This window comes from Peromyscus eremicus, chromosome 4 (assembly GCF_949786415.1).
Source record: "Peromyscus eremicus chromosome 4, PerEre_H2_v1, whole genome shotgun sequence".
Classification (NCBI taxonomy): domain Eukaryota; kingdom Metazoa; phylum Chordata; class Mammalia; order Rodentia; family Cricetidae; genus Peromyscus; species Peromyscus eremicus.
In genome coordinates, this window is record NC_081419.1 from 20,926,895 (window position 1) to 20,953,853 (window position 26,959).

Here is a 26,959-nt window from a genome sequence, read left to right on the forward strand (position 1 = left end):
AACACATAATTACTGAAGACTACTTCCTGTGCCAACCATTGAGCTGAGCTCATGCCATGATGACAAACCAAACACACTGTTCCCAAACATCCTCTCCAGTGGCCAGGGGACAAGAGTCAAAAGGTGAAATGAATAACGCTAACAGAGTCTATTTGAAGAGGTTTTAGCCTAGTCCGAAAAGTCCAAGGAGCCTTGTGAAAGAGTAACAGTTGTTTTACTAGAAGACAAAAGAATGGAAGAGGATGAAGGAAATCCATAAAAAGGCAGCCTAGGGTTCTGCACCCGACTGACAAGGAGAAGCAAAGAAGGGGTTCCACAGTGGTCCCAGTGATTTTAGTTGTAGGTTACAAACTACGAGGAAATTGCCCTGACCTATCTTGTTTGTCACCTAATAACTGCGACACTGTGGGAGTTAAAATTTGTCTTCCTTTTTCTTCTATAAACTCCTCCACATAGGCATACACAAGATGTGGATTCCTCCTATCTCCTCATTCTTTTTTTCATTAAGATACAAATATTACAAGTAAACTCTGTGAAATCTTCTTTGTGCCATCCATGGTACTTACTGAACAGAAGCTACTTTGTATATAAAAATACATACTGAAGAAGTATGAGCTGAAGTGAAGCTGTTAGCCTTCTTTCCTTCCTTCCTTCCTTCCTTCTTTCTTTATCCATCTTTTTCTTTCATTTTCTCAATTTCAATACCTACATATTTCTGTGACTATTAGTTACAAGCACTCTTTCAAACTGTTTCATTTTCTTTTCTTTAGCAAAAAAGAACATATTTTGATCCTTTATGTAACATTCAGCATTATGTTACTGTATGGTAAACTCAATATAATAAAATAATTTATCACCTTCTATTCAGAAGTCATGACTACTAAATGCGTTGCTGTCCACCTACCAGAGCTGGTTAATATTTCTTCTATATAAACTGTGTAAAACTTTATGGAAATCAGTGTTCAGATTATCATACATCAGTGGCTACATGTGCAAAAACACAAGTATGCAAACATATGTGTGTGTGTAAGGACAAGTGTATGAATAGATAGGATATAGTTTGTTTTTAGAACTTTCAAGTGTATTAAATATGAACCTGGGAGTTGCTGGGAATAAATTTTGTAGTTAGGATTACTATCTTTAATCAATCAGCCTTAAAAAAAAGAAAAGAAAAGAAAGTTCTTAAAACTTAGGATGATCTGAAAGACTACACTGAGTATAATTGTAGAATCTGTAGGAAGATATTTGTCCCTGACTTGCACTTCCATCTCTCCATGAACATGTCTATACTGTTCTTCCTCACAGCCCACTAAAGAATGCTAGCTGTTCCTTCTTTTCAATCAGATGCCATGAAAAATCCTGGCAATCAATTAATCAATCAATCAAAGAGTCTCTGTCTTTGCCTTTGTCTGTCTATCTGTCTGTCCCTCCCCACCACACACATGTTCAGGCACACAATAAGGCCCACATGCACAAAGAAAAAAATACTAGCACTATTTCTCTGCTAAAACTCTGAAAACTGTAGATCCAGTATTTAGAAATAGGTGGAAAAAAATAACATAGTGATGTACAAATTTATTTGACAAGGATATTTTAATACATTTTAAAATAAGTTGAACACAAAAGGAGCTAAAAAGGAGCAACTTAGTTTTGTAAATCAAAACCCAAGGCAAAACCATATCTTATTGTCTATATAAATGTGGCTTTATTGTTAGACTTCGATACTGTAACAGCACCACTTCCAGAAAACTTTATGTAAGAAGAAAAAGATGTTAGATGCAGGCTAGTCTAGCTAAGTAGTAGACCTCTTGCCCAGCCTGTGTGAGTCTCAGGATTTAATTACCAGAACTATAAAACTAATATAAAAGCATTTCAGAGCCTTTTAAAAAATTGTTTCAATAATATTGCTCACCTGAGAAGCCTCCTGAAAGATACAAAAACTCTTCACTAGAAAGCATCAAATGATTGCAAAACACCTCTCCTAAAATCTTGCAGTATTTACTGAGCAGAAATGATATTAGTGGTCAACATCCTAGCCAACTGACTATCTGAAGGACCTGCAATAACTAGTTCCCTAAATTTTAGTTATCATTTTGACCTTTCCTTCTCTCCTCTGATGCATTACTATCACTAAGATAAATTGTATTTTCTATGACACTAAAAAGCAAAACAAAACAAAACTCAGATGCTTTAAAAAGCAGAGTCATTTTGGTCACATTTGTAGGAGGTGACATTCTACAGGGTGAATAACACATCCAGGCTTATCATCCAGAATTGTATACTAAGAAGGTTTTACCAGGTTTGATTTGCATCTCATTGATTTTAGCAATTAACAGACTATATGTATTTATTTATATTGTTTTGTTAGAAAATTATGCTATTTCACAGTTTTATACTATGAAAAGCAATGATTTAATATCCCAGAACAAGTGTATGAATGTCCTGGAGCACTAAGTATGGAACATATTACTGGAACGTGAAATGCTATCCAGGGAACCTGTAGCTCCACATGATCACAGATTATGTACCAGTATCTCCATTTTATAGGAATTGGAACAATTTCCTAAAAAAGTAAGAAATTCAGTAATCATACAGATTGTCAATGATTGTCAAAGTAGAATGATAAACACAGATTTGTTCGGCTCCCTACACATCATCTCAAACACTCTACCCCCAAATGCTGCATCACGAATATTCTTTGGAAATATGAAAGATTTTAAAATGGTTTGTAGGTTCTGGGTTTCTAAACCTCCTTTTTGTTCCTGTGCTTAGATGCTGAAAGACTCAAGCTACTCAGTTTTCATGGGTAGTTATGGATGGAGGACGTTTGTGACGCATCAGCTCGGACATGTTTCTCATGATAGACAGCTAGAGAAAAGCTCAGGCAGAGGAGTACAACAGCTTAACATTTTACAAAAGTGTTGTTTTAAAATCTTATTTTGAAGCAATTGTTGGAGACAAAAACAACTGAAAGGGAGCAGGTATCCAGCATTTGTCACCACAGTGAAAGTAGCATTCAGTACACAGCATCACATGAAGCCAATGCAAAGTGCAAATAGAAACTCTCCCTCTCCCCGAATCACCCTCTCAGTCACCCTCCCTTGTTCAACTCCCCCACTTGCCCTTTTTCTCTCACCCTTCCCCATCCCTCCTTCCAGATAAATGTCCTTTATAACATGCAAGCTTTTGTGGAGTTTTTACTTTAATATTTCAGTAGGGGTCTGGCTAAGGCAAAGTCTCCAATACTGAAACAAGCATATACATTAATATTTTGGTGTAACCTATGATTCCCACATTACAGTGTAAAGAACTGATTTCTCATCATAGCTCTCAGTCCTGCACCTTCTGGGTGGCCTCTGACAAACTGCAACTGAACCTCCTCCATCCATCCTCTGCTCTGCCTTCTTCACAGAGGATTTGCATTTCAGTCTGCCCCAGATTTCTAACACTCGCCTGAATTTCAACTATGCAAAATTCTCAAAACAAGTAATACAAAGAAGAGAGCTAGGAACTACATTGTTTACACCAAAAAGTTTGTTTTAGGCTACACAAAAGGCATTATTTTAAACCTTTGTGGAACTGCACCTATTATAAGTTACTACTATCGAGAATAAGATAAGCCAAGTCAGTGTATTTCAATATTCTTAAAATGAAGAAACTATTGACGAAAAGGTTATAATAATTTTTTCATCTTAAAAATATTCTATATACATCTCAAAATCAAACAATGGTTTTCTATTGTACATTTTATAACTTTCATACTTAATATAAAAGCAAAGTCAAGTTATTATGTCTTTTTGAAGAGGTACTATGAAATTAGAAACAAATGTTATAATTCATGCCTCACAGAGATATAAAAATGCGAGAAAAGAAACACGGAGGTAAAGAAACTATATTAGTACACAGAGATACCTGTTACATACTCTCTCTTAAAATAATTTTTTGAGATTTCAAAAATGTTTTATAGGAACAGCTCAAGAATGTCAGCACTGTTCTGTTTTTAACAAATCAAGTGTTTATAATGATGCAAAAATTTTCAGATTAAAAGGACTTGTTTTTCTGTCTCGATGACAAATATCTTCCCTCCTTGCCTCTGAAGTAGTTCAGAGAAAATATGATGAATTGACATACCAATTATTTCTAGTTAGAATCATCTGAGGAATTCTGGTTTTCTTTATTTGGATCACTGACCTACTCTGTCCCTGTGCAGCCAGTCTTCCGTACACAGTGTTTGATGGCACTTATCCTTCACGGATCAAGGTGGGATAAATCTGACCACTACAAAGTGGAAACTTGGTTACAGTGAATCTGAATAAATAAACACTGAAGTAGTAGTTGCCTTCTGTCTCATAAATCCCATCTGCACATATCTGTTAGAAACACCTCTGCAAAGCACGGCCATGGCACGGATTTCCCCTGTTGCACATTCCGTCTGCATTAGCTGTTCTTTGTCTAAGGGCAAGTATCATGCTTGGACACTTCTTTGGACTTCACAATTACCTGAAAACCCTCATGTTCATGTGAATTTAGCCAAACTTTTAGAATTTTCTCTTACTAATTAGCTCTTATGCTAAATAGGATCCTAGACCCAAACAAAGAGCATTTAGTAGAAAATTACTAAAATTACTAAAAAAGAATTTAGTAGGCTTATTTATACATCTCTATTCTCTTCCATTGATCTACATATTGGATTTTGTGTCAGCACTGTGCAGGTTTGTTATTGTAGGTCTATGCTGTAGTTTGGGATTGGGCACAGTGAAATGTCTAGCTTTTTCTAGTATTGCTTTGGCTATTTTGGATTTTGTATGCTTCCATGCAAATTTACAGATTAACTTTTTTAGTCCCATGAAGAGTGTAATTGGAATTTTGATGGGGATTATATTACATATGTAGATAACTTCTAGAATAAATTTAGTTTTATATTATCGATCACTCCCTAAATATGGAAAATCCATCCACCTTTCTGTCTTTTTCAGTTCCTTTCTTCTTTGTCATGTTGAATCCCCTTGTAGCTTGTGTTAGGTTTGCCTACCACATGCTAAGCAAAAACTTTCTACTAAGCTACTGAATGTTATATGTTGATTTTTGTATCCTCCTATTTTGCTAAAGTTATATTATAAGTTTATGAGTTATTTTTGGTGAAGTCACGAGGACCTTTCTTGTGTTGAAACATATTTCACATACAGCATGCACTGGGAAGCAAAAAGTCTTTTCAACAAGTGTTGCAACCAGACAGTCACATACAAAAGACTGGTAGCAAATCTGTATCTCTACACTGTACAAAGTGAACTCAACATGCATCAAAGATATTAACACAATATCTAGAATTCTGAAACTTCTCAAAGGAAATGTAAATAAAACATCAAGTATAGGTCTGGACAAGGACCTTCTGAAAGGGAAATATCCTTGAGAATTGACAAATAGAATTGATGATATTGGAAATAGGATTGATGATATTGGAAATAATGGGACTGATGATATTAGAAATAGGATTGATGATATTGAAAATAGGATTGATGATATTGGAAATAATAGGACTGATGATATAGAAAATAGGATTGATGATATTAGAAAGCTCTTTCATGACAAAGGAAACAACTGTCAGAGTGAAGAGACAGTGAGACATTGGGAGAAAAATTGTGCCAATCACACACTGGACAGAAGGTTACTATACAGAAAATGTGAATAACTTCAAAAATTAAACATCCAAAAAGCCAAAATAACTAGTCAATACATGGCCCAATAAATTGAATTGATGATTCTCAGGAGAAGAAATCGAAACTACCAACAAACAGTGGGAAAAAATATCCAACGCCCTTAACCATGGAAGAAACGTAAATTAGAATTCCTTTAGGAGCTGGGGAGGTAGCTCAGCCAGTAAAGTGCTTGCCACATAAACATTGAGACCTGACTTGAGTACCCAGCACCCATGTAAAAAGCCAAGTGTGCTGGTGTCCACATGTAATCTCAGAGCTGAGGAAGAGCCTAGGGGCTTCTTGAACATCCAAGCCTAGTATCCACAGAAGCCTTGGGTCCTAGCCTCAGACACAAAGTGGACAGTTTCTAAAGCTGAGGCTGACCTCTGACCTCCACATTTATATGCACACATTTTCTCACACACACATATATATATATACCCTCACACATGAAACGTATGCAGGTACACAGACAAAATAAATAATATTTAAATTAAAAAAAATCAAGAATAGTGTTATTGTATGATTCAGCTCCATCAATCCTGGGCATGTACCTGAAGGACTTTAAGTCAGCATAACACAGCAATACTTGCATATCTGTAGTTATAAATAGCTTACATTACATAGAAATATCAAGACAGGGAATGTGGTTAGAGGTTCAACAGAAAAACTGATAAAAACAAATGTGACACATAAATAGAACAGAATTTTATTCAGTCTTTATGGCTTTATGCAGAATATGATCATGGCATCTGCAGGGGAAAAAGATGGAACCTAAGATTATTATTTAAAGTAAAACAGGCCAGACTCACAAGATAAACACTACATTTTCGTCCATACATGTATCTGTATTTAAATATCCTCATCTGAGTATGACATAAAAGTGGAAAGGGATCCATGAGAAGAAAGGAATTGGTCTAGAGAAAGGTGTTCCAGCTAAGTTTTGTCAACTTGACACAGGCTAGAGCCATCTGAGAAGAGAGAACCTCGATTGAGAAAATGCCCCCACCAGATTGGCCTGTGGGCAAGCCAATAGTGTGTTTTCTTAACTAGTAATTGATATGGGAGGCCCCGGCCAATTATGGGTGGCGCCACTCCTGAGCAGGTGGTCCTGGGGTGTAGAAGACAGTAGGCTGAGCAAGCTGTATTGAGCAAACCAATAAAAACACCCATCCATGGCCTCTGCATTGGTTGGTTCCTATCTCCAGCTTCTGGTCTTGATTTCCCTCTCTGACTTCCTTTGATGATGGACTGTGATGTGGAAGTGGAAGTGAAATAACCCCTTTTCTCCACAAGTTGCTTATGGTTCTGGTTTTCAGTGCAGTATTAGAACCCTAGCTAGGATAAGAGGGGAAGGGTACTCCAACAGGATACAGGAAAACACAAGGAGGAGAGTGGCAGAGTTGGGAAGGCAGGGGAGCACGTGGAAGCAAGCAAATGTCATAATATGCACACAGGAATCTGCCACACAGATGCTCAGGCAGGCTGTGTGCTAAGGAAGTTTAATAGCAGCCCCTCTCCCCCCCCAACACACACACAAAAGGCACCTCATATAGAGAAAACCAGTTCTATAGAACCAATCAACTCGATCTAATTTATGTTATTAATCTGTAATCTTTTCAGTGTTTAAAGTCATGCAGGTGTATCACATTAAACCTGTCACTATTAATATTAAAAAAAAAAACTTACCAACTGGCTCTTTTTGGTTCTGAAAGAGAATCTTGATATTACTTCCATCCATATTTGCCATGTTTATTGTATTTCCATCTGTCCAGTACAGTTTCCTTAATTCAAAAGATATAGATTAAATATTACATGCAGATCCATTTATTGAAAAGTAGCATATGGCAAAGAATAAAGTAAGAAAACGTATTCTGGGCATAGAATTAATTCTTTTTTCAAAAGGCCTAAAAGTGTTGGGCCCCTGTGCATTTTCCTAGGAGGAAAGCATCTCTTCTGCCATTTTCCTTTCTTTGAAAGAATTTTATCTTATTCTCATTTTCCTTCTCCATCCAAATCTGATGTTTAACTAAGACTACAACAAACTACTTTCATTTTGTCCTTCATCAAAACTGAATCCTCTTGGCTGAGAAGGAATTAGAATCTGTAGATGGGAATAAACTCATTTCATCTGTTCCTCCTGAAAACTTTGGTATCACACAGGCTCCTGAAGTCACCAGAGACAAGAGCAGGGTGACTTTGCAGTGACCAAGCAGTAAGGAAGCATTCACAACCACCATTCCAATGAAATTGCTTTTCCTCCACAACTTTTTGTTCTAAACTCTCATTCCCTAGAAATACACACTAATGAGAACTTCTAAATTGCATTTCATTTAGATAAAAATCTCTCACCAGAACTCTGAATCTCTATAACAATTTCCATACTCACATTTACATTTTGACTGGATCCTCAATACCTGTATCATCTGAATTAAACAATCATTTTCTGTAAAATCTGAAATAAAGTACAAAATGTAAAAAAAAAAAAAAAATTAAATCATACTTTACCCCCTGATTGGGTGAGCTGCCAGGCACTGTGGCTTATCGATTCCATGGATAATTGAGGTTTTCAAAGAGCCATCCAGCCTAGCCACGTTAATTTGTGTTTCATCAAATTCTGAGCTAATCCAGTATAAATTACGTGAAACCCAGTCCACTGCTAACCCTCTGATGCTCTGAATATCTGCAAAACAGGATAAAGAAAATGGAGAGTGACCGAAGGTTCACATACACTTGGCTCAGGTAAGTTATGCTCTGTCTAAGGGAAAACCTAATTTACACTTTAATTTGTCAGCTAAAATTGTACAAGATTGCAATCTCATTCCCTTATCAACACTTCTTAGGTGTGCATAATCATTAATGTCTAACTGCTGAGGCATTAGGAAACCTGAAGCAACAATTATCAACAAAATTAGAGTAACAGTCAATGATTCACCAGTCAGCCTTCAGAACAGACTCCGGTAGACACTGGTCTTGTGGGAAGAAGTGACCATGATCTGAGTGAGAATAATAGCTTCTGCAGTTGGTACCACACAGGTCTGGTTAGGAGAGAGTACTGTGTGTCATTAACAAATGAGCTGTTCAATGTTTTAAGTGCTGATTTGTTACTTATGCGAAATAAAATAATTCAACCTTCCCCAAACCAGCAGACTTGAACACCTTTCAACACAGACAATTATCAGGAATTTAATGGAATATGAGAACAAAACTAAAGGCATTTTAACATTCCTCCAAATGTTGACTCTGGAGTAATGACTGAAACCTAATTAAGTATAGAGTTAGTGCCACTAAATAGGGCCTCTGCACTGTTTTTCTTTGATTACTGAGTTGGGCATCTTGAAAAACAAGCATGGGGATGTGTTTTAAACACCCAGGGGCATTTTAGAAAGAGAAACATACTAAAGTGAACTACTCCAAATCATGGAGATTAGTAATGTATAGTAAGACTGTTTTAGTAATTACCCATGTCATTTGAGAGCTTATCCCTGGACTTGTCTCTTTTTTCTCTTTATTTTCTAGTATTTAGTACTGCCAGGGTTCTTTAGTCACCAGCTCCTTGACCTTACAGTGGACACGTGTAAAGACAGACTGGTCAGTGAGATGTGGGAAGGGTGGAGGTACTGAGGGTTCAGGTGGTCCTCAGGCATGAGCTTCCTGTCTTACTTGACCAGTCAAAGCAGCTGCTACTTCACTTCAATGGAATCAATACATCTTCCCACTCAGTGTAAGCGAGCAAACTAGATTTTTTTTTAAAATGGGAAAAGTCAATTAAAGTAGAAAACTCCAGACATACAAAACTTGCTAACAAAGCAGAAGAGGACCGGGAGTCCAGTGATTGTGCGGGGGCTGTGGAGCACAGAGGTGGGTGGGGCCTGGCTACTATACTTGCAAGGTCAGGAAGCCTTTCTTCAGTCTGCCTGGCCCTCACAGTGCTGGCTCCAGTCTCACATCCTCAGCCCCTCCCCTGTGTAGGGCTCCCTCCTGTCCCTGGTAAACCTCTACCTTCTGAATGTGGGCTTACGTTAGAGCACAATTGCATACTTTTTATTTTGTTCTTCTTGTTGTTGTTGAGACAAAAATAATACTTTTTTTTACAATTAGACTTTCCTTCTCTCTCAGGGTACATTTCCTCCTGTCCCACCCTCTGGAGCTCACCTGCTTCAGAGAGGTAGTGCTAACAGAATGAGGTTTGGGGTCAGGCTCCAACCCTGAGGCCCTGGTTCTTTGTTATCAGTATCAGTTATGTAGGGTTTTGTTTTTTTTTTTTTTTTTTTTTTTTTGCAACATCTTTACTCATCTTAACCTGAGGCAACATACAGATAAAGGATTTCTAAGAATCCTTTGGAGGATGTAATATTGTTTTACTAGAAGACATATTTATAAAATACTTTTTAAATCAATCTGATTCTCAGAATATTTTAAATTACTTACTAATTGAACCAAATATATGGACTAGAGAGCATACATCTCTTTAATTGTAAAGCATAACTCTTACATATATTATCAACATATATTTCTAATATGTTGAAAATTTCCTCAGACATGTGCAGCATACATTCAACATAAAGATTTACAGTGACTTAGTAAACACTCCATCTATAATCTGGAATTATAAGGGCATATCAATTATCTACAATACTCAAGTTAAGGCTAAAACACCTGAGGCTGAGGGTGTTTTTTGTCTGAGCACAACACAACCTCAATCATAACTTTCTATCTTTGTGATTGTTTCGGCCCCAGATGACATTTTACGTTACTAGCCTGACAGGTGAAATCAAACTTGTCTTTTTTTCCCCATAACTAAACCCATGACTCATTGTTTTAGAGGACCCTAAAACTGTCCATGAAGGAAAAGTAGTGATGTGAAGAAAAGTAGTTAAAAGAAAATCACTGCATATTTCTTCTTTTTAATGAAAATATTGAAACAATATATTTTGACTCTTAACATCTGTTTTTTGATTAAGGCACTACAACGCCTTTGAGCAAGTTTCTCAGAAAGTTCAGCTTTCCTCTGTTTGGGGAAAACTCACTTTCTTGAACTAAACACAAATGATATATTCTGCAAAGTTCTTCCTTATCACAAAAGTCTCTGGTGAATGATAAATTTTAATTTTCAAATGTATCAAAATCACAAGACAGATGGATGAATGGCTGTATGTTAGACACACAGAGAGATATACACACAGACACACAAACAGATACACACACACACACACACACACACACACACACACACACACACACACACAAATGCATGCCAGCTAAAGCTATAAAGGTAAGTAAATGAGATTTTAGAAATGTGGTAATCATCAAGACAAACCCCACACAAGAATCATCATTTTTTGTGGAATATTTGCAGCTTGGTATAATGTAACTCATAAGTGTGAGAGCAAGACAGAATGACCATAGGATTAATAGAAAGATTTTATATATCATTAGTTTTAAGTAGGTGGGGAAAATCATTCCTGTTTAAAAAGAAGAATTTTTGAAAAAAAAAAACCATTTTGCTCTAGATTTTTCTATCATTTCTTTAGATATACGCAAGTGTCAGAATATCGTCATAGGGTTTATGCCTTGAGCAATACACTCTTAGGCATTGGCAAGAAATTCACTTGTCAGGTGGGAGATTTAAATTGATTGGAGACAAGAATAGCCTCATTTTTTCTACAACAAGAACAAATTTTAGTCTTTCGTTGAAGAAATGTCCTAAGTAATGCTCTCATATTCCCATAGGTGAAGTCCATTGTGACAGTAAAAAGGAACATGGTAAAATATCCAAATAGATACAATGTAAGAGCAAAGCTAAAGAGCAAATCAATCCAGAGTCCTCAAATTCAAACACTGTATGTGGAATAATCAAAAACAGCAGCTGGACACAGTTAACATGATGAACTGGAAAACAAAGAGAAAAAGGTTAGCCAGAGTAACTAGGGGGAAAGCTAGAAGCTGGATCTGGGAAGACAGAATGAGTAACCCAGTGTATTTAATCAATGCTTTCAAAGGGCAGCATATAAAAGGAGAAGCAAGCATATTGAGATAATATTGGGGTTTTTCTCCCACTGGAATAGTAAAAGGCAAAATCCCATAAAAGACAAAATGAGAGTACTGTGAGAAGATGCAGGGGTGATTGCCAAGACACGTGAACAAATACAGAGGCCAACCAGATGAACTTGAGGGTTATCATTATATATATCATGGTGAAGCTAAGAGTTGACTTGTACTAGCACAGCCAAGAGAAGATTAATCCGTGAATTTGAATACTGTGCTTGGCTGAATATCCTTAAGTTATAGCTGAACAACAATAACAAAAGCTGATTCAAAAATGAACAGAAGACTCGAATAGAAATTTATCCTTAGATGATATAAGAATATTCAAAAGAATTTGAAAATGTGCTCAAATATACTATTCATAAATGAAGGAAAAATGATTAAAAGAATGATCAGACACATCCTCACTCCAATAAAAATGACAATTGTCATTAAGTTGGGTAGGTAGGAGGTGGGAGGATATAGGAGGAGTTGGGAGAGAGTAAAGAACATGATCTAAATATATCATATGAAAAATTGAAAATAAAAAGTAAGTTAATAAAAATGGCAGTTATCAAAAAGACAGTAGAATTTGTAGAAAAGAAAACCTTTGTCCACTGATGGTAAGAATGTAAACAATTAGAGCCCTGTGCAAAGCAGTTTGAATTTCCTCAAAGCTTAAAAACAGAACCACAATAAAATCAGCAATCATATCACTGTGTATCTAATCAAAATCAATGAACCAGCATCTTAAGACATAGTTCAAGTCTCATATTTATTCTCTATTCTTTATATGATCCAAGAAATGGAAGCACAAAAGTGACTACAACAAGAGAAAACATGGTACCTATGAATAATGGGATACTATTTAGCCAAAGACGATAAAAATTGATAGAACTTGAGATTATTACACTAAGTAAAATAAACCAGGTATTGGACTGACAAGTACCACATGCTCTCATTCATTTTCAGATCTTAAAGTGGATGATGTCATTGGAGTCACAGTTAAGTGGCAGTTAACAGAGGCTGTGGCAAGTGGAAGAAGGCATCAGAAGGGTTGATCAGTAGAACAAAAGGTCTTAAATGATGAATTCTATGTGCTTTAACACTGAAGGTTTTCTATAGGTAACGGCAGTGAACTGCACATTAAAAAAAACTAGAAGAATTTTTGAGTGTTTCCACCATTAAGAAGTGATACATCCCATAAGATTGATAAGTTTACCATGATTTAAGTGTTATATCCTATATGCATCAGGATTTCACAAGGTACCATAGAATTATGTAAATTTTCATGTTATATAACAGCTCAAATAAATTTTAATATTTAGAATTAAAACAAATATAAAAACAACAGCAGATTAACAAATATTGGAAAATCTTCGTGCCTTTGTGTGCTGATAGTAGGGATGTGAAAGTGAAGGAGCAGGATGGTGCTACCTCAAATCAAAACAAAAGAGTTATCATACAACTCAGGAATTCCCCATTTTACTCTCATTTTGTGTGAAAGGATCTTATGCATCCCAAGCTGACCTCAAAGTCATTATGTAGCTGAGACTGATCTTGAACATCTGATCTACTTGCCTGTATCTCCCAAGACTGGGATTTTAGGTCTCTGCAAACATGCATAGTTTTTTTTTTAATTTTTAATACATGTAAAGGAGAGATGAATTCTCAAAGGGACTTTGTATTATAATGTTCAAAATGATATTTTGAAAATAGTCAAATTTAGAAACAACCTATGTTGACTACTAGATGAATAAATAAATAAGATGCACTATAAACATCCAGTGAAATACTGTTCAGTCTTGAAACAGACACAAATCTGATGTATGCTAGAACATGGAGGGAACTTGAGGATATTCTGCTCAGCAAAACATATCTATCACTAGAAAGATGGCTCAGTTAATGTGCAATTGTGAGGACCAGAGTTTGGATCAGAGCACCCAGTTAAATGCAGAATGGGCTGGCATACTTTCTGTACCCCTAGCATGTGGGTAGTGGAGACAGAAAGTCTTCAGGCCAAGCTAGGTAGCCAGAGAATCCCAATTAGCAAGTGATTTTTTCCAAGTGAGAGACCCTGTTTGCAGATCTACAGTGGGAAATTCTGATGTTTGCTGTGGGATAGTCTTTCTGTAAGCTATGAATACATGTTGCTCTCATTGGTTAATAAATAAAGATGTTTCTCTAATGATGAGGCAGAATAAGGTTAGGCCATACAATCAAACTGAAGACTAGAGATGAAGAAAGGTGGAGTTGGGGCAGATTCCAGCCTGCTGCTGAGGAAGCAAGAAGTATAGAAAATGATATAACAAGTCACAAACCATGTGGCAGTGCATAGATAAGAAATCTGGGTTAATTTAAGTGTAAGAGCTAGTTAGTAATAAGCCTGAGCTACTGGCCAAACATTTATAATTAATACAAGCCTCTGAATGATTATTTGGAAATAGCTGTGGGATGGGGCAGGATAGAGGAAAGCCTCTTTTTATAGATGTTAAGCTCTGACCTCTACATATACATGCACACCTCTGTGTACTAAACTGCGTGTGTATTCACAATGCAAAAACACATACAACACATATAAACACCTCCACACATATATAAAATGCCACTCAATAAAAGAAACACCATACCTCTTCTTGCTCACTTCTGCACTAGTTTCTCTAATCTCTGTCCAATTATCTGTCATCTTAACCCTTTGTCATATTGTAACTTCTGTGCAATATCAAAACTCTGTCCCCTTCTTTACACCTAAGGTTCCAGACTAATTTTTGTTCTTATTTTTGAATTTGGAGGAAGGGTCTTGGTAAACAATGCTGGCCTTGAACTCTTGACCCTTCTGTCTCTATCGCTTTAGTGGTAGATGTACACCATCACGAAACACTCAGTATCAAACCCAGGACTTAATGCATGCTAGTCAACAAGTCTACCAACAGACCCAAATCCCAGACTTGGTCAAGTTTTGTTTTGAATTTAGAATATTTCTGTAGATTTCTAATATTATCCTTGCCCATTATTTCTCAGTTTCACTATCATTGCAATCTCCACTTGATATATCTTTCCAAGGGTTTAGCTCACCTATATCACCTTTAAATCTTACCTGTGGTCCCCCATTTTGTTAAGGAAAAAAGAAAAAAACAGCAAAACAATCCCTTACTTTTTTATAATCTCTTGGGGGGATATGATCCAACATGAAGTCTCTATGGTGTATAGCTACTTTCTTACCAGGGTCTCCCGAAGGTTTTTAGATCTTCATGCCTATGGATTCATCAACTGGGAACCCATTTTCCCCAAGGCCTCCTTACTTCCTCCTGACTCAGTGAGTACCTCAATAACTCCATGTCAGAAATCAGTGTGAACTGTGATTCAGTTGTCTAAGTGGCTTCCCCATGGTACAGTCCTTATTACTCTTAACCTTACATTGTAGTTATTTAGTCACATTGAGGTATACTGCCACATGTGATGTCCCTTTAGTTAGTGAAATGTCTTGAACTTTTTAATCTTTGAGTACAGAGCATTTCATAAGTCTAATGCCTGAGGTGTGGAACCTAAAAAGTGCTATAGAGTTTCTTTAAAATCCTGCACATTAGAATGAAACTGCATACTCATTTTTCTAATTGAAAATATGAAAAATAGGCATAGATAGTATGGGCATTTACCAGATTTATCTATGTATGCAAAGTTCTCAATGGGTGGAAGTTGTTGGCATCATTATGGTTGTTTTGGTTTCTTTTCTTTCTTTCTTTTTTTTTTTTGCATCACAGATATTATTATTCCACCACAAAAACTTTCTGGGTGGACATGAGAAATGGAAAATTCTGATCAGTCATCCGTAAGCAGCAGATGTCCCACAGCTAAGCTTTCCAATGTTTCTAAAGTCTAGAAAGCACTGTTATTGTGGACCTGTTCTCATTACCTTAATTCTTCCTGTACTAATTGTTAGAATAATTATTATTTTCAAACCATTATTACATTTAATACTTTGCAATATATATAGAGAAAAGCTTTGCTTCACATTGACAAAATAATTGATATAATGATGTTTCAAACATGAATGGACAGTTACTAGATACATTCCATTAGATTCAAAGTTCATTGAGAATTACATATTTAGATGAGCATGATAGTACTCACTGATACCACTAGTGCTATGAAGGCAGAGGCAGCAGAATAGTACAGCAGACACATAAAGCTTCTTTGCCAATAAAAATGAGATTTGCCTGAAAATGATGTGGACTCTCATAATCTTGCCACTGTGTGTCTAAAACTCTTTGCTCACATTTCAGATGAACAAAAATATTTTGGAGGAGAAAGACAATAGTGCATTTCACCAAGATAATACCAGGGGATCTGCAGACAATACTGAGCCCATAGGAAGCACATGCTGTCAGACATAAGCATGTGCTTAAATCTAAACTTCTTTTTTCTTCAACTCATGAAGTTCTTTTATTTATAAAAGGGAGGGACATGGAAGAGAAAGAACAAACCTGTGTGGTCAACAGTGAAACCAAACTCAGATATAAATGAAGCTCTAATATTCCCCAAAATGGCAAAGATGACTGTAGGTTTCACTTATCTATGAAAGTGGAAAGCAACATGAACCTCAAAGTAAGTACATCATTAGAGGGTTAAATTAAAGAATAAAATAAAAGGAGGAACTCTAGAAAAAAATATGAACAAAACAAAACATGTCCTAGTTGATTTTCTTCTCTTCTGCTGTGGTAAAAAACTGTCCAAAAGCAACTTGGGGAGGGAAGAGTTTATTTCATCTTACATTTCCTAGGGCACAGTCCATCACTGACGAAAGTCAGGGCAGGAAATGAAGGCAAGAACTGAAGCAGAGGCAATGGAAGAACACTGCTTACTGATTTGCTCCCCATAGCTTGCTCAATTTACTTTTTTATACCACCTAGGACCATCCACCCAAGGATTGCACTGCCCACATTCAGATGAGTTATTGCACATCAATCATTAATAAAAAGTGCTCCAGAGACTTTCTCATGGGACAATCCTTTGGCTGCAACTCTTCAGCTGAGGTTCTCCTTCCTAGATGGCTTTGGTTTGTGTTAAGCTGACAAAAACTAACCAGCACAATCAACCCAATTATTCTTTCTTACATTAGGAATTTGAAGGTACATTCATGTTTTGTAATATTCCTATTGTGTTAACTACCAGCAGTGTGCTAAATTTTTCAGAGGCACACTGTTATGCAAGAAAAGTATACCTCTGACCAGTCCACATTTGGGAGGTCTGACTGGGCTCTGGGACCACCTTAAAAGCATAGTGCTTTGAGCTCATGAAATTCTGCTCCAGTAACTTGCAATGAAATCCTGAATCATGTTATTGCAGCATAATGAAGGATACAGGAGTGCTAATAATGTGGTTCTAAGGGTAAGCTTTTTTCTGTAAAGTTCTTCACCATGCCTTTGAGGCAGCAGTTCAGTTTCTATGACCTTGAGCTTTCTCATCTATAGAATGGAAATTATTCATTTGTAATATTAGATGTGCAGAGAATAAGTGAGATGGCCTTTGTGTCACACTAATGTTAGGTTATTTATCATACCCAATCAGTAAGCCTGACAATATGAATGATGGGAAACAATCTGGCCCAAGAAGGGACTCAAGAAAAAAGCATTATTGGTACCAGAGAATAAAGCTGTTTGCTGTCCAGCTCTTTCTATGAATTATAAGGTCGTTTTCTCTCAGAATAAAAATATATTTGATTTTTGTGATGGCTAATCTTGGTTGTCAACTTGACTAAAATCTCAGTAGGTGGGCAGGCCTGTGAATGACTTTCTTTTTTGGATATTTTGAGGTAGCAAGATCCACCTTAATCCTGGGCCACATTTTCTAGTGGCAGATTATATAAAAAGCACATGGCAGATGGAAGCTTTTGTTTTTTGTCTTTGTTCCTTCACTTTCATTGGAAAGTTCTTCTATTCTGTTTCCAAGACATTTCTTCCCTGCTATTAGAACTCACTTGTTCAGGATTCCAAAATAGGGTGAAAACCAGGGGTTTTCTAAGACTTCCCTAGAACTTCAGCACAAGATTGTGACTGCTGAAATATTCAGCTTTATGGACTGAACAACTTCTAGGTCCTTATCCTTTCTATCAGAAGACATCTGTTGTTGGATTGCTTAGACCACAGCCTTACGGCGGTCAAATATATATATATATAGTATATAAGTATATGTATATATTGTATATAAGTATATGTATATATATTGTATATAAGTATATGTATATATTAAATAAGTATATATATTCAATTAGATCCTTTAGAGAATACCAATCAATATCATTTTATGAGAGTAGAAATAACACATATGGACATACATGTGTATGTATATGCATTTTTGCACATACTGCATATAAATAATACTATTAAATTTTTGATGAATATGCTTATAGTCATATATTACCAATTATCATTATAATGAGTTGTCCCCATTCTGAGCTACTTAGTGTAAACAGTTATTAAAAAAAGGTCTTTCACAAATAACATATAAATGCAAAGTCTAGTGGTGTAGAAGGTAGAGAATGATAAGACAGGCAAGCTATTGTTTCCTTTAAGAAAACTTGAATCAGTCAGTGTTTTTCTCAGGAAGCAGGGATGGTTGGGTATATTTGGAGTTCAGTTTGTAAACCTCACTTCACATTCGCCTTAAACTGAGGAAGGTATGAAAATGAAGCTTCTTAAGAAAAACCCTGAAATAGCACCCTGCATCCTACCAGACCACCAAGAATTAAAGCTGAATATCAACAACAACAACAGAAATAACAGCAAGCTTACAAGCTCATGGAAACTGAACACTCAAAGAAATATAAGTCAAGACAGAAAGAAAGAAAGAAAGAAAGAAAGAAAGAAAGAAAGAAAGGAAGAAAGAAAGAAAGAAAGAAAGAAATTAAAGACGTTCTAGAATTCAATGGAAATTAATACAATGGGACACAATGAAAGCAGTGTTGAGAGGAAAGTTCATATCACTAAGTGTCTATATTAGAAAAATTAGATAAATATCATACTAGACACCTCATAGAACACCCAAAAGCGCTAGAACAACAAGATAAATAGAAAAAATATAAGCACACCCCAGAGGAGCAGACAGTAAGAAATTTTCAAAATGAGGCCTAAAATCATTTAACTATAAAAAAGAGGACAATACAAAGTATCAGTGAAACAAAGAGTTGTATATTTGAGAAAATCAACAAGATAGACAAACCCTTATCTATACTAACTAAGAGACACAGAGGAAAGATCCAAATTAATAACATCAGAAACGAAAAGGAAGGTATAACAGCTGTCACCAAGGAAATCTAAAGAATCATACGGACATAATTTACAATCCTCTACTCCATCAAATTGGAAAATCTAAAAGAAATGTATAATTTTCTCCATGGGTACCACTTACCAAGTTAAATCGAGGTCAGATAAACAATTTAAATAGACCTATAACCCCTGAGGAAACTGAAGCAGTCATCAAAAGTCTCTTAACCAAAAAAGGCCTAAGGCCAGAGAGTTTTGAAGCAGATTTCTACCAGATTTTCAAAGAAGAGCTAATACAATGCTCCTCAAATTATTCTACAAAACAAAAATAGAATGAGCATTGCCCAATTAATTTCATGAATCCACAGTTACCCTGATACCCAAACCCTACAAAGAAAGTGAATTGCAGACACATTTCCCTCATGAATATTGATGCAAAAATACTCAATAAAATACTTGCAAACCAAATCCAAGAAATATAAAAAGGCCATCCACCATGGTCTCAGAGATGCAGGGATGGTTCAACATATGAAAATTTGTCAATATAATGCACCATATAAACAGACCGAAAGGAAAAAAAACACATAATCATCTCATTAAAAGCTGAAAAAGCCTTTGACAAAATCCAACACCCCTTCATGATAAATGTTCTGGAGAGATTACTAACACGGGTACATACTTAACATAATAAAGACAATGTACAGCAAGCCTATAGTCATCATCAAATTAAATGAAGAGAAACTCAAAGCAATCTCACTAAAATCAGGAACAAGACAAGGCTGTCCACTCTCTTCATATCTATTCACTAGTACTTGAAGTTCTAGTTATAGCAATAAGACAACTGAAGGAGATCAAGGGGAAACAAACTGGAAAGAAAGAAGGCAAATTATGTTTATCTGTAGGTGACATGAATGTATACATAAGCCATTTTCAAAATTCTACTAAGGAAAACCTATAGCTGATAAAAATTTTTAGCAGCCGGGCGGTGGTGGCGCACGCCTTTAATCCCAGCACTCGGGAGGCAGAGCCAGGCGGATCTCTGTGAGTTCGAGGCCAGCCTGGACTACCAAGTGAGTTCCAGGAAAGGCGCAAAGCTACACAGAGAAACCCTGTCTCGAAAAACCAAAAAAAAAAAAAAAAAAAAATTTTTAGCAAAGTGGCTAGATATAAGATTAAGTCAAAATATTAGTAGCCTTTGTATATACAAATAAAAAAAGGGCTGAGGAAGAAATCAGGGAGCTAACACCCTTCACAATAGCCTCAAACATTATCAAATGTCTTGGGGATAACTCTAATTAAGCAAGTGAGAGACTTGTATAAAAAATTCATGTCTTTGAAGAAAGAAATTGAAGAAGATATCAGAATATGGGGAGATCTCCCATGCTCATGGGTAGGTAGGATTAACATAGTAAAAATGGCCATCTTACCAAAAGCAATCTACAGAATCAATGAAATACCTATCACAATCCCAACACAATTCTTTACAGATCTTGAAGAAACAAATCTCTACTTTATATTGAAAAAAAAAATCCCAGGTTAGCTAACACAATGCTGAACAATAAAAAAAATATTAGAGGTATCACCAGCCCTGATTTCAAATAGTATTACAGAGATAGAGTAATAAAAATGGCATGGTACTGGCATCAAAACAGACATGTTGATCAATGGAATGGAATTGAAGACACAAACATAAATTAACACACCTATGAACACTTAATTTTTGATAAAGAAGCTAGAAATACACACTGGAAAAAAAGAAAACATCTTTAACAAATGGTACTATTCAAACTGGATGTCAGTATATAGAAGAATGCAAATAGATTCTGCACAAAACTCAAATAATAAGCGAGAAACACATACTGGTGCTGTGGGATGTTCTGTATGTTAAATGTGTTGCTCTGATTGGTTAATAAATAAAACACTGATTGGCCAGTAACCAGGCAGGAAGTATAGGTGGAACAAGGAGAGAGGAGAATTCTGGGAAGTGGAAGGCTGAGGCAGAGAGACACTGCCAGCTGCCGCCATGAAAAGCAAGATGTAAGGTACTGGTAAGCCACAAGCCATGTGGCAACTTATAGATGAATAGAAATGGGTTAATTTAAGATAGAAGAACTAGATAGCAAGAAGCCTGCCACGGCCATACAGTTTGTAAACAATATAAGTCTCTGTGTGTTTACTCGGTTGGGTCTGAGTGGCTGCGGGACTGGTGGGTGAGAGAGATTTGTCCTGACTGTGGGCCAAGCAGGACTGGAGAAAACTCCAGCTACACACTGGAAAAAGGAAAGCATCTTCAACAAATGATACTATTCAAATTGTATGTTATTATGTAGAAGAGTGCAAATAGATTCTGCACAAAACTCAAATACAAGTCAATTAAAGACCTCAACATAAAACCAGATACACAGAACTTGATAGAAGACAGAGTGGGGAACAGCATGGGACTCATTGGTGTAGGAGATAACTTTCTGAACAGAATACCAATAGCAGGCACTAAGATCAAAAATCAATAAATGGGACTTCATGTAACTGAAAAGTTTCTGTAAGACAAAGGACACCATCAACAGAACAAAATGGCAGTCTACAGAATGGGAAAAGGTATTACCCACTTCACATCTGATAGATGTCTAATATCCAAAATATATAAAGAACTCAATAAACTAGTTATCAAAAATCAAATAATCCAATTTAAAAATGGGGCATAGATCTAAATAGAGAATTCTCAATGGACGAATCCGAAATGACTGAAAAAAAATTTAAAATGTTCAATATCCTTAATCATCAGTGCAATGTAAATGAAAATTACTCTGAGATTCCATCTTACACCTGTCAGAACAATTAAGATAAAAAATATGAGTGACACCTCATGCTGGTGAGGATTTGGAGCAAGGAGACCACTCCTCTATTGCTGGTGGGAGTATAAACTTATACAGCCTATGAAAATCAATGTTTTGTTTTCTCAGAAAATTGGGAATTGATCTACCTCAAATACCAGCTATACCACTCTTGGGCATATACCCAAAGGACACTCCACCCTACCATAATAATGCTTGCCCAACTATGTTCATTGCCGCTTTATTCATAATAGCCAAAACCTGGAAATATCCTGGATGTCACTCAACTGAACAATGGATAAAGAAATTGTGGTACATTTATACAATGGATTGTTATTTTTAAAATGATATTTGTATTTTAAAAAGTGGAACTAGGAAAAAAATATTCCTGAGAGTAGTAACCTAGGCCCAAAAAGACAAATATGGAATGCATTCATGTATGTGTAGATATCAACTGTTAAGTAAATGATGATCAAGTTCCAATCCACTAACCCAGAGAAATTAGGTAAAGAGAACTGTAGGGAGGAAGCATAAGTCTCACTGGGTAAGAGAAATAGAATAGATTCCGTGGGTAGATGGGGTATCTAGAGGGATCAGGTGGGGAAGTGATGGAGGAAGAGAGCATGGGGAAGAAAGCTGAAATCGGGGTACTTGGGGACTGATGTGGAAATGTAGTGCAATAAAAACTTCCTGGAATCTATAAGAGTAACCTTAGCTAGGACTCTTAGCAATTGAGAATATAGAGTATGAACTAGCCATCTTTGATGGCCAAGCAAAGCTTCCAGTGGTGGAACTGGAATATATTCAGTTGAGTTGTTGGCCAAAGAGATCCAAATGAGGTCCCTAACAACCCAAGCTGATGGAAGGTTGCCTTCTAAAAGTGGACAGCAGGGCTTCATTGCCAAGGACAACTTCCAATCAGCTTATTGAAAGTAGAGAGTTTGAGTTGGTGTGGGCTTGGAGCCTTCAACCCTACATTCTAGTCTCCTTGGCATGAGAAGGTACTCTGTGGGCTACAGAAAGAAGAACCTGGACATTAACTCAGCCACAAACCCCACCATCTACAATCTATTTTGCCTGCAACATGTGCTGGGGCAGTGGCAGTGGCGAGTATGTGAGAGTGGCCAACCAATGTTTGGCTTAACGTGAGGCCCACTCCACAAGAGGTAGCCCATGCCCTAATCTGCCTGGAAGGCCATCAAACTGGAGACTGGATATCCTAGAGGCCTAGGATAAAACCAAACACCACTGGAAAAAATTACTAATGACATTCTGCTATACTGATAGATTGGTGCCTTGTCAAGTAGTTGTCAGAAAGGCTTCTGCCAGCAGCAGATGGAAGAGGGTACAGAGCCCACCACAAAATATTATGCAGAGAGAGTCTAAACTGGAGGTCTCCATAGGGTTGCTCACCTCAGAGATCTGGGAACACCACAGAAGACGGGGAGGAAAGACTATAGGAGTCAGGGGATAGAAAACACCAGGAGAACATGGCCCACCTAGTCAACTATGCAGAGTTTACTTGGGCTCACAGAGACTGAAGAGGCAATCCAGGGGTCTGCATGGGTCTGTACAAGGTCCTCTGCTTATGTTATGGCTGTTAGCTTGGTGCTCTTGTGAGACTCCTAACAGTGACAGCAGGTGTATCTCTGACCCCTTTGTCTGCTCTTGAGACTCTTTTCCTTCTATTGGGTTGCCTTGTCCAGCCTCAGTATAAGGGCTTATGATTTCTTGTTTTGTCCTATCTGGCTGTCATCTCTTAGAGACCTATACTTTTCTGAAGAGGAAATAAAGGGGGAGTAGATCTGGGGGAGACAGGAGCTGGTGTATCTAGGAGGAGTGGAGGGAGGAGAAATTGTGGTGGGGATGTATTGTATGCAAGAAGAATCTATTTTCAGTTAAAAGGAAAAAAAAAAAGAAAGACCCATTGAAAAGGAACAGAGCATAACCATGTGTGGAGGAAGTGCAGGGTCTGCAGAGGCCATCTACAGGGCTACAAAAGGACTGATGGACAAATAAAGTATACAGACTACTGTTGGAATTTGTGATACTCTCATGAGGTCCAAAGCCAAACTTTCAAAAGTTCATTGCTGGCTTTGCTGCTAATGGAACTTTCTACCAGTCTGTATTAGTTACTTTTTTTTGTTTCTCTGACAAGATGCTGTGACTGAAAGTAGTTATGGAAGATAATTTTGCTGTATGGTTCTAGAGGTATGAGTCCATATGGGAGGGAGGGATAGCAGCAAATTGTAAGCATGGCAGCAGGTTCAGAAAGCTGAGAGATCACATTTACAAAGGCAAAAATGAAGCAGAGACGGGGAATTGATAGTGCAGCAAGGCTATTGATGAACCACTGCCTCCACCTTAGAATTAAAGGGCATCTTATGATAAAGACAAACTAGGCTCATTCCTGCTTATGATTAGACCTCTGTTTCTCAAGGATTGGGCTATGCCCCACCTGTAACCTTAAATACAAAACCATCTTGCAACCCTACATTTCTTTCAAAGGGTGGAAATGTCTACCTTGTTATTGCCACCTTGTTAGATGCTGCTCCTGTAACCCTGTCTAGTTTGCAAACCAAATCCTTCATTTCAAAAACCCCCTACCCCTGAGCTCTAAAAACCTTGTCTTCCTCATGCCCAATGATGAACTCTTCAACCCTGCCTTTGGGAAGAGAGCCCATGTACGCAAATTAAAAAAAAAAAAAAAAAAAAAAAAAGCTTTCTTTTGCTTGCTTTAATTAATTTGGCCATGATGATTTGGGAGAGTGGTCTTTCTCCTCCCATCTTTGGGGCTTACACCTTAACTCTCAAAGACTTTCCCTACATACGTTCTCCAGCAAGACTCCACACCTAAACCTTCCCAAACACCAACAACAACTACTGGCCTACTATTCAAATACATGAGTATATGGGGACATTTCTCACCCAAACCCACACCACTCTGGAAGAAAGGCAAGTCCACTGAATGTGTGAAGAATGGGAGAAACTTTGACAGAGCTTCTACCTTTACCTTCAGGTTAAACTCTCTTTGTCTGCCTTTATATTTGTTCCCTTCGATAGCTCCACAATCTGCCCATGTTTCTTCGAACTCTGTCTTTCTCCACCTAGTCCAAGCCTCTACCACATATCAGAACCACCAAAGCAGCCAAGTAATCTTCAAAGAGCTATCAAAGTATTCACCTTCACAGTCCAGGACTCTCTATTAGACATCTTTGGTAAAGGGACCACTCCAAAAGCAAAGCTAAATGTCTTACTCTGCCCTCTTTAAAACAGGTACCATATTGTATATTAATGTAGAAATCATGGCTTTTAGCAGTATATGTGTAAAGAACTTTATGTGGTCAGGTTCTATTTCTTCAGCTCCCTGGGCTTGCCTGTGCTGTGCCCTCTCTGGAGGATATGGGAATCACAACGGCTATCCTGTATCTCTCCCTCTATTTCTTCTCCTACAGAAAACACTTGTCCAGAATATTTTATTTTATATCGTAATGAGTAAATGTATTATTAGTGAAATGATATTATTGCTCAATTTGAACAGGCAGTTGCAATTAAAGTGTGCTAAATGGAAAATTCTTGTGTTTTTCTGACATATACACTCCACAAATTAGGACTGGATTTCAGTTCTACCACTGAAGCCTGTCCCTTAATGTTTATAAACAGCATGTTTAGCCAAATACAGGTCTCAGAGCATTTGGAGAAATATATTCACATTGTGGATAAAGGTCTTGAGCTCCTTTCTGAACTCTAGAGGAGGACCATTTCAGGGAATATAATGACATCTTCATGCCCGTTATACATTTTACATCCAGCACTGGAAGAAACAATTTCTGTAGAAAAAGGAAATCATCACATTAGTTCTTCAGACTTCCCTTTAATTGAGTTGGAAATAAATTTGATCACTTCTGACAAATTAATACTGAATTAATATTCAGTGAGTTGTTTTCACAGGATCAATATGTGATCAATTGGTCTAAATAAAGGCACACCTCAGTTGTTAGTTTTCTATCCCCCTGTGCACGCCTGAAACTCCCAAAAGGATGTGGTTTGAGACCTGCATCCTATATTGCTCTAATTAAGAACGTAAACACTCTTAACTTCTGAGCCATCTCTCTCTTTTCTGAAAATGAGACAAAGGGAGGATGGATCTGAGGGAGAAGGGAGAGGAAACTGGCTGTGATGTATTGTATGAGAGAAGAATCTATTTTCATTTAAAAATATTAGATTAAAAACATGTTACTAATCTTTTGCAAATAAAGATATTTAGTAAAATGAAAAAGAAAACTAAGCACTTCTCAAATACAGTTTGATTTAAAATTTTCAGTACTCTTCAGTGCAAAGGTGCTTGAGCAAGTCAATAGGAGTAAGATTGCCCTACCTTGCAGTCCTCTTGAAATGTCTATACAAAGTGCAGAGGGCCTACAGTCGCAGGGAAAGCAACTTTGATCTGGTTTTCAGTCACAGAGAATAGTGTGCAGTGAAGACTCATTCACCAAGCCAGTGACTGACGTGAAGTGAAAACAGCCAACATACAAGCACATAGTACACTAATTCAATGCTGAATATTCTGAGTCCAGCCACTGCATTCACATATATGTTTAATTCCAGCTGGATTTTACAGTTTAAAAATTATTATTATTATTGTTATTATTGTTATTATTATTATTATCACAATGTGTATTTATGTTCACACACATGCACAAGCCCATATATGTCACAGCAGGCACTTAAAAGTCAGAGGATAACTTACAGATGTAGACTCTGTAGTACAGTAAGTATTTTTACCCACTGAGCCATCTTGCCAGTATTTTTTTTTCAGTTAATTCAAGTTAATCTCCTGAGAGCTTATGAGAAAGCTTCTGGAATATTTCCCAGTGTAATATTTTTAAAGAGAGGCTTGGATACAAAGCTTAATTCAGAGGACTGGAGCAGTCCTTGCTGTACACTATGCTGTCTTCATGTGAGTAGCATTTCATGGCAGCCACAAAAAAAAGCTTTTTAATGTGTTTGGACATTTGAGAATTTTAATTTGTTCAGGAATTTTCCCTTTGAATGGAACTAAATTTCTAGTTATCAAAGTGCTGTGTGATTTAACTGTGGCATTTGACATTTGTAGAGATGGAGTATACTGTTGCTTCTTTGA

The 26,959-nt window shown here is 36.9% G+C and overlaps 1 protein-coding gene across 1 annotated transcript in view; it reads right to left on the bottom strand.

Annotated features, from left to right (window-relative positions):
• Positions 1 to 26,959, bottom strand: part of Lrp1b (LDL receptor related protein 1B) — a 1,617,914-nt gene that overhangs the window by 624,110 nt on the left and 966,845 nt on the right. Inside the window, exons 30-31 of the mRNA XM_059258831.1 lie at positions 8,205 to 8,379; positions 7,386 to 7,480 (exon numbers count right to left, since the gene is read on the bottom strand). Coding sequence (XP_059114814.1) covers positions 7,386 to 7,480; positions 8,205 to 8,379 — 270 coding nt within the window. The remainder of the gene's footprint in view (positions 1 to 7,385; positions 7,481 to 8,204; positions 8,380 to 26,959) is intronic.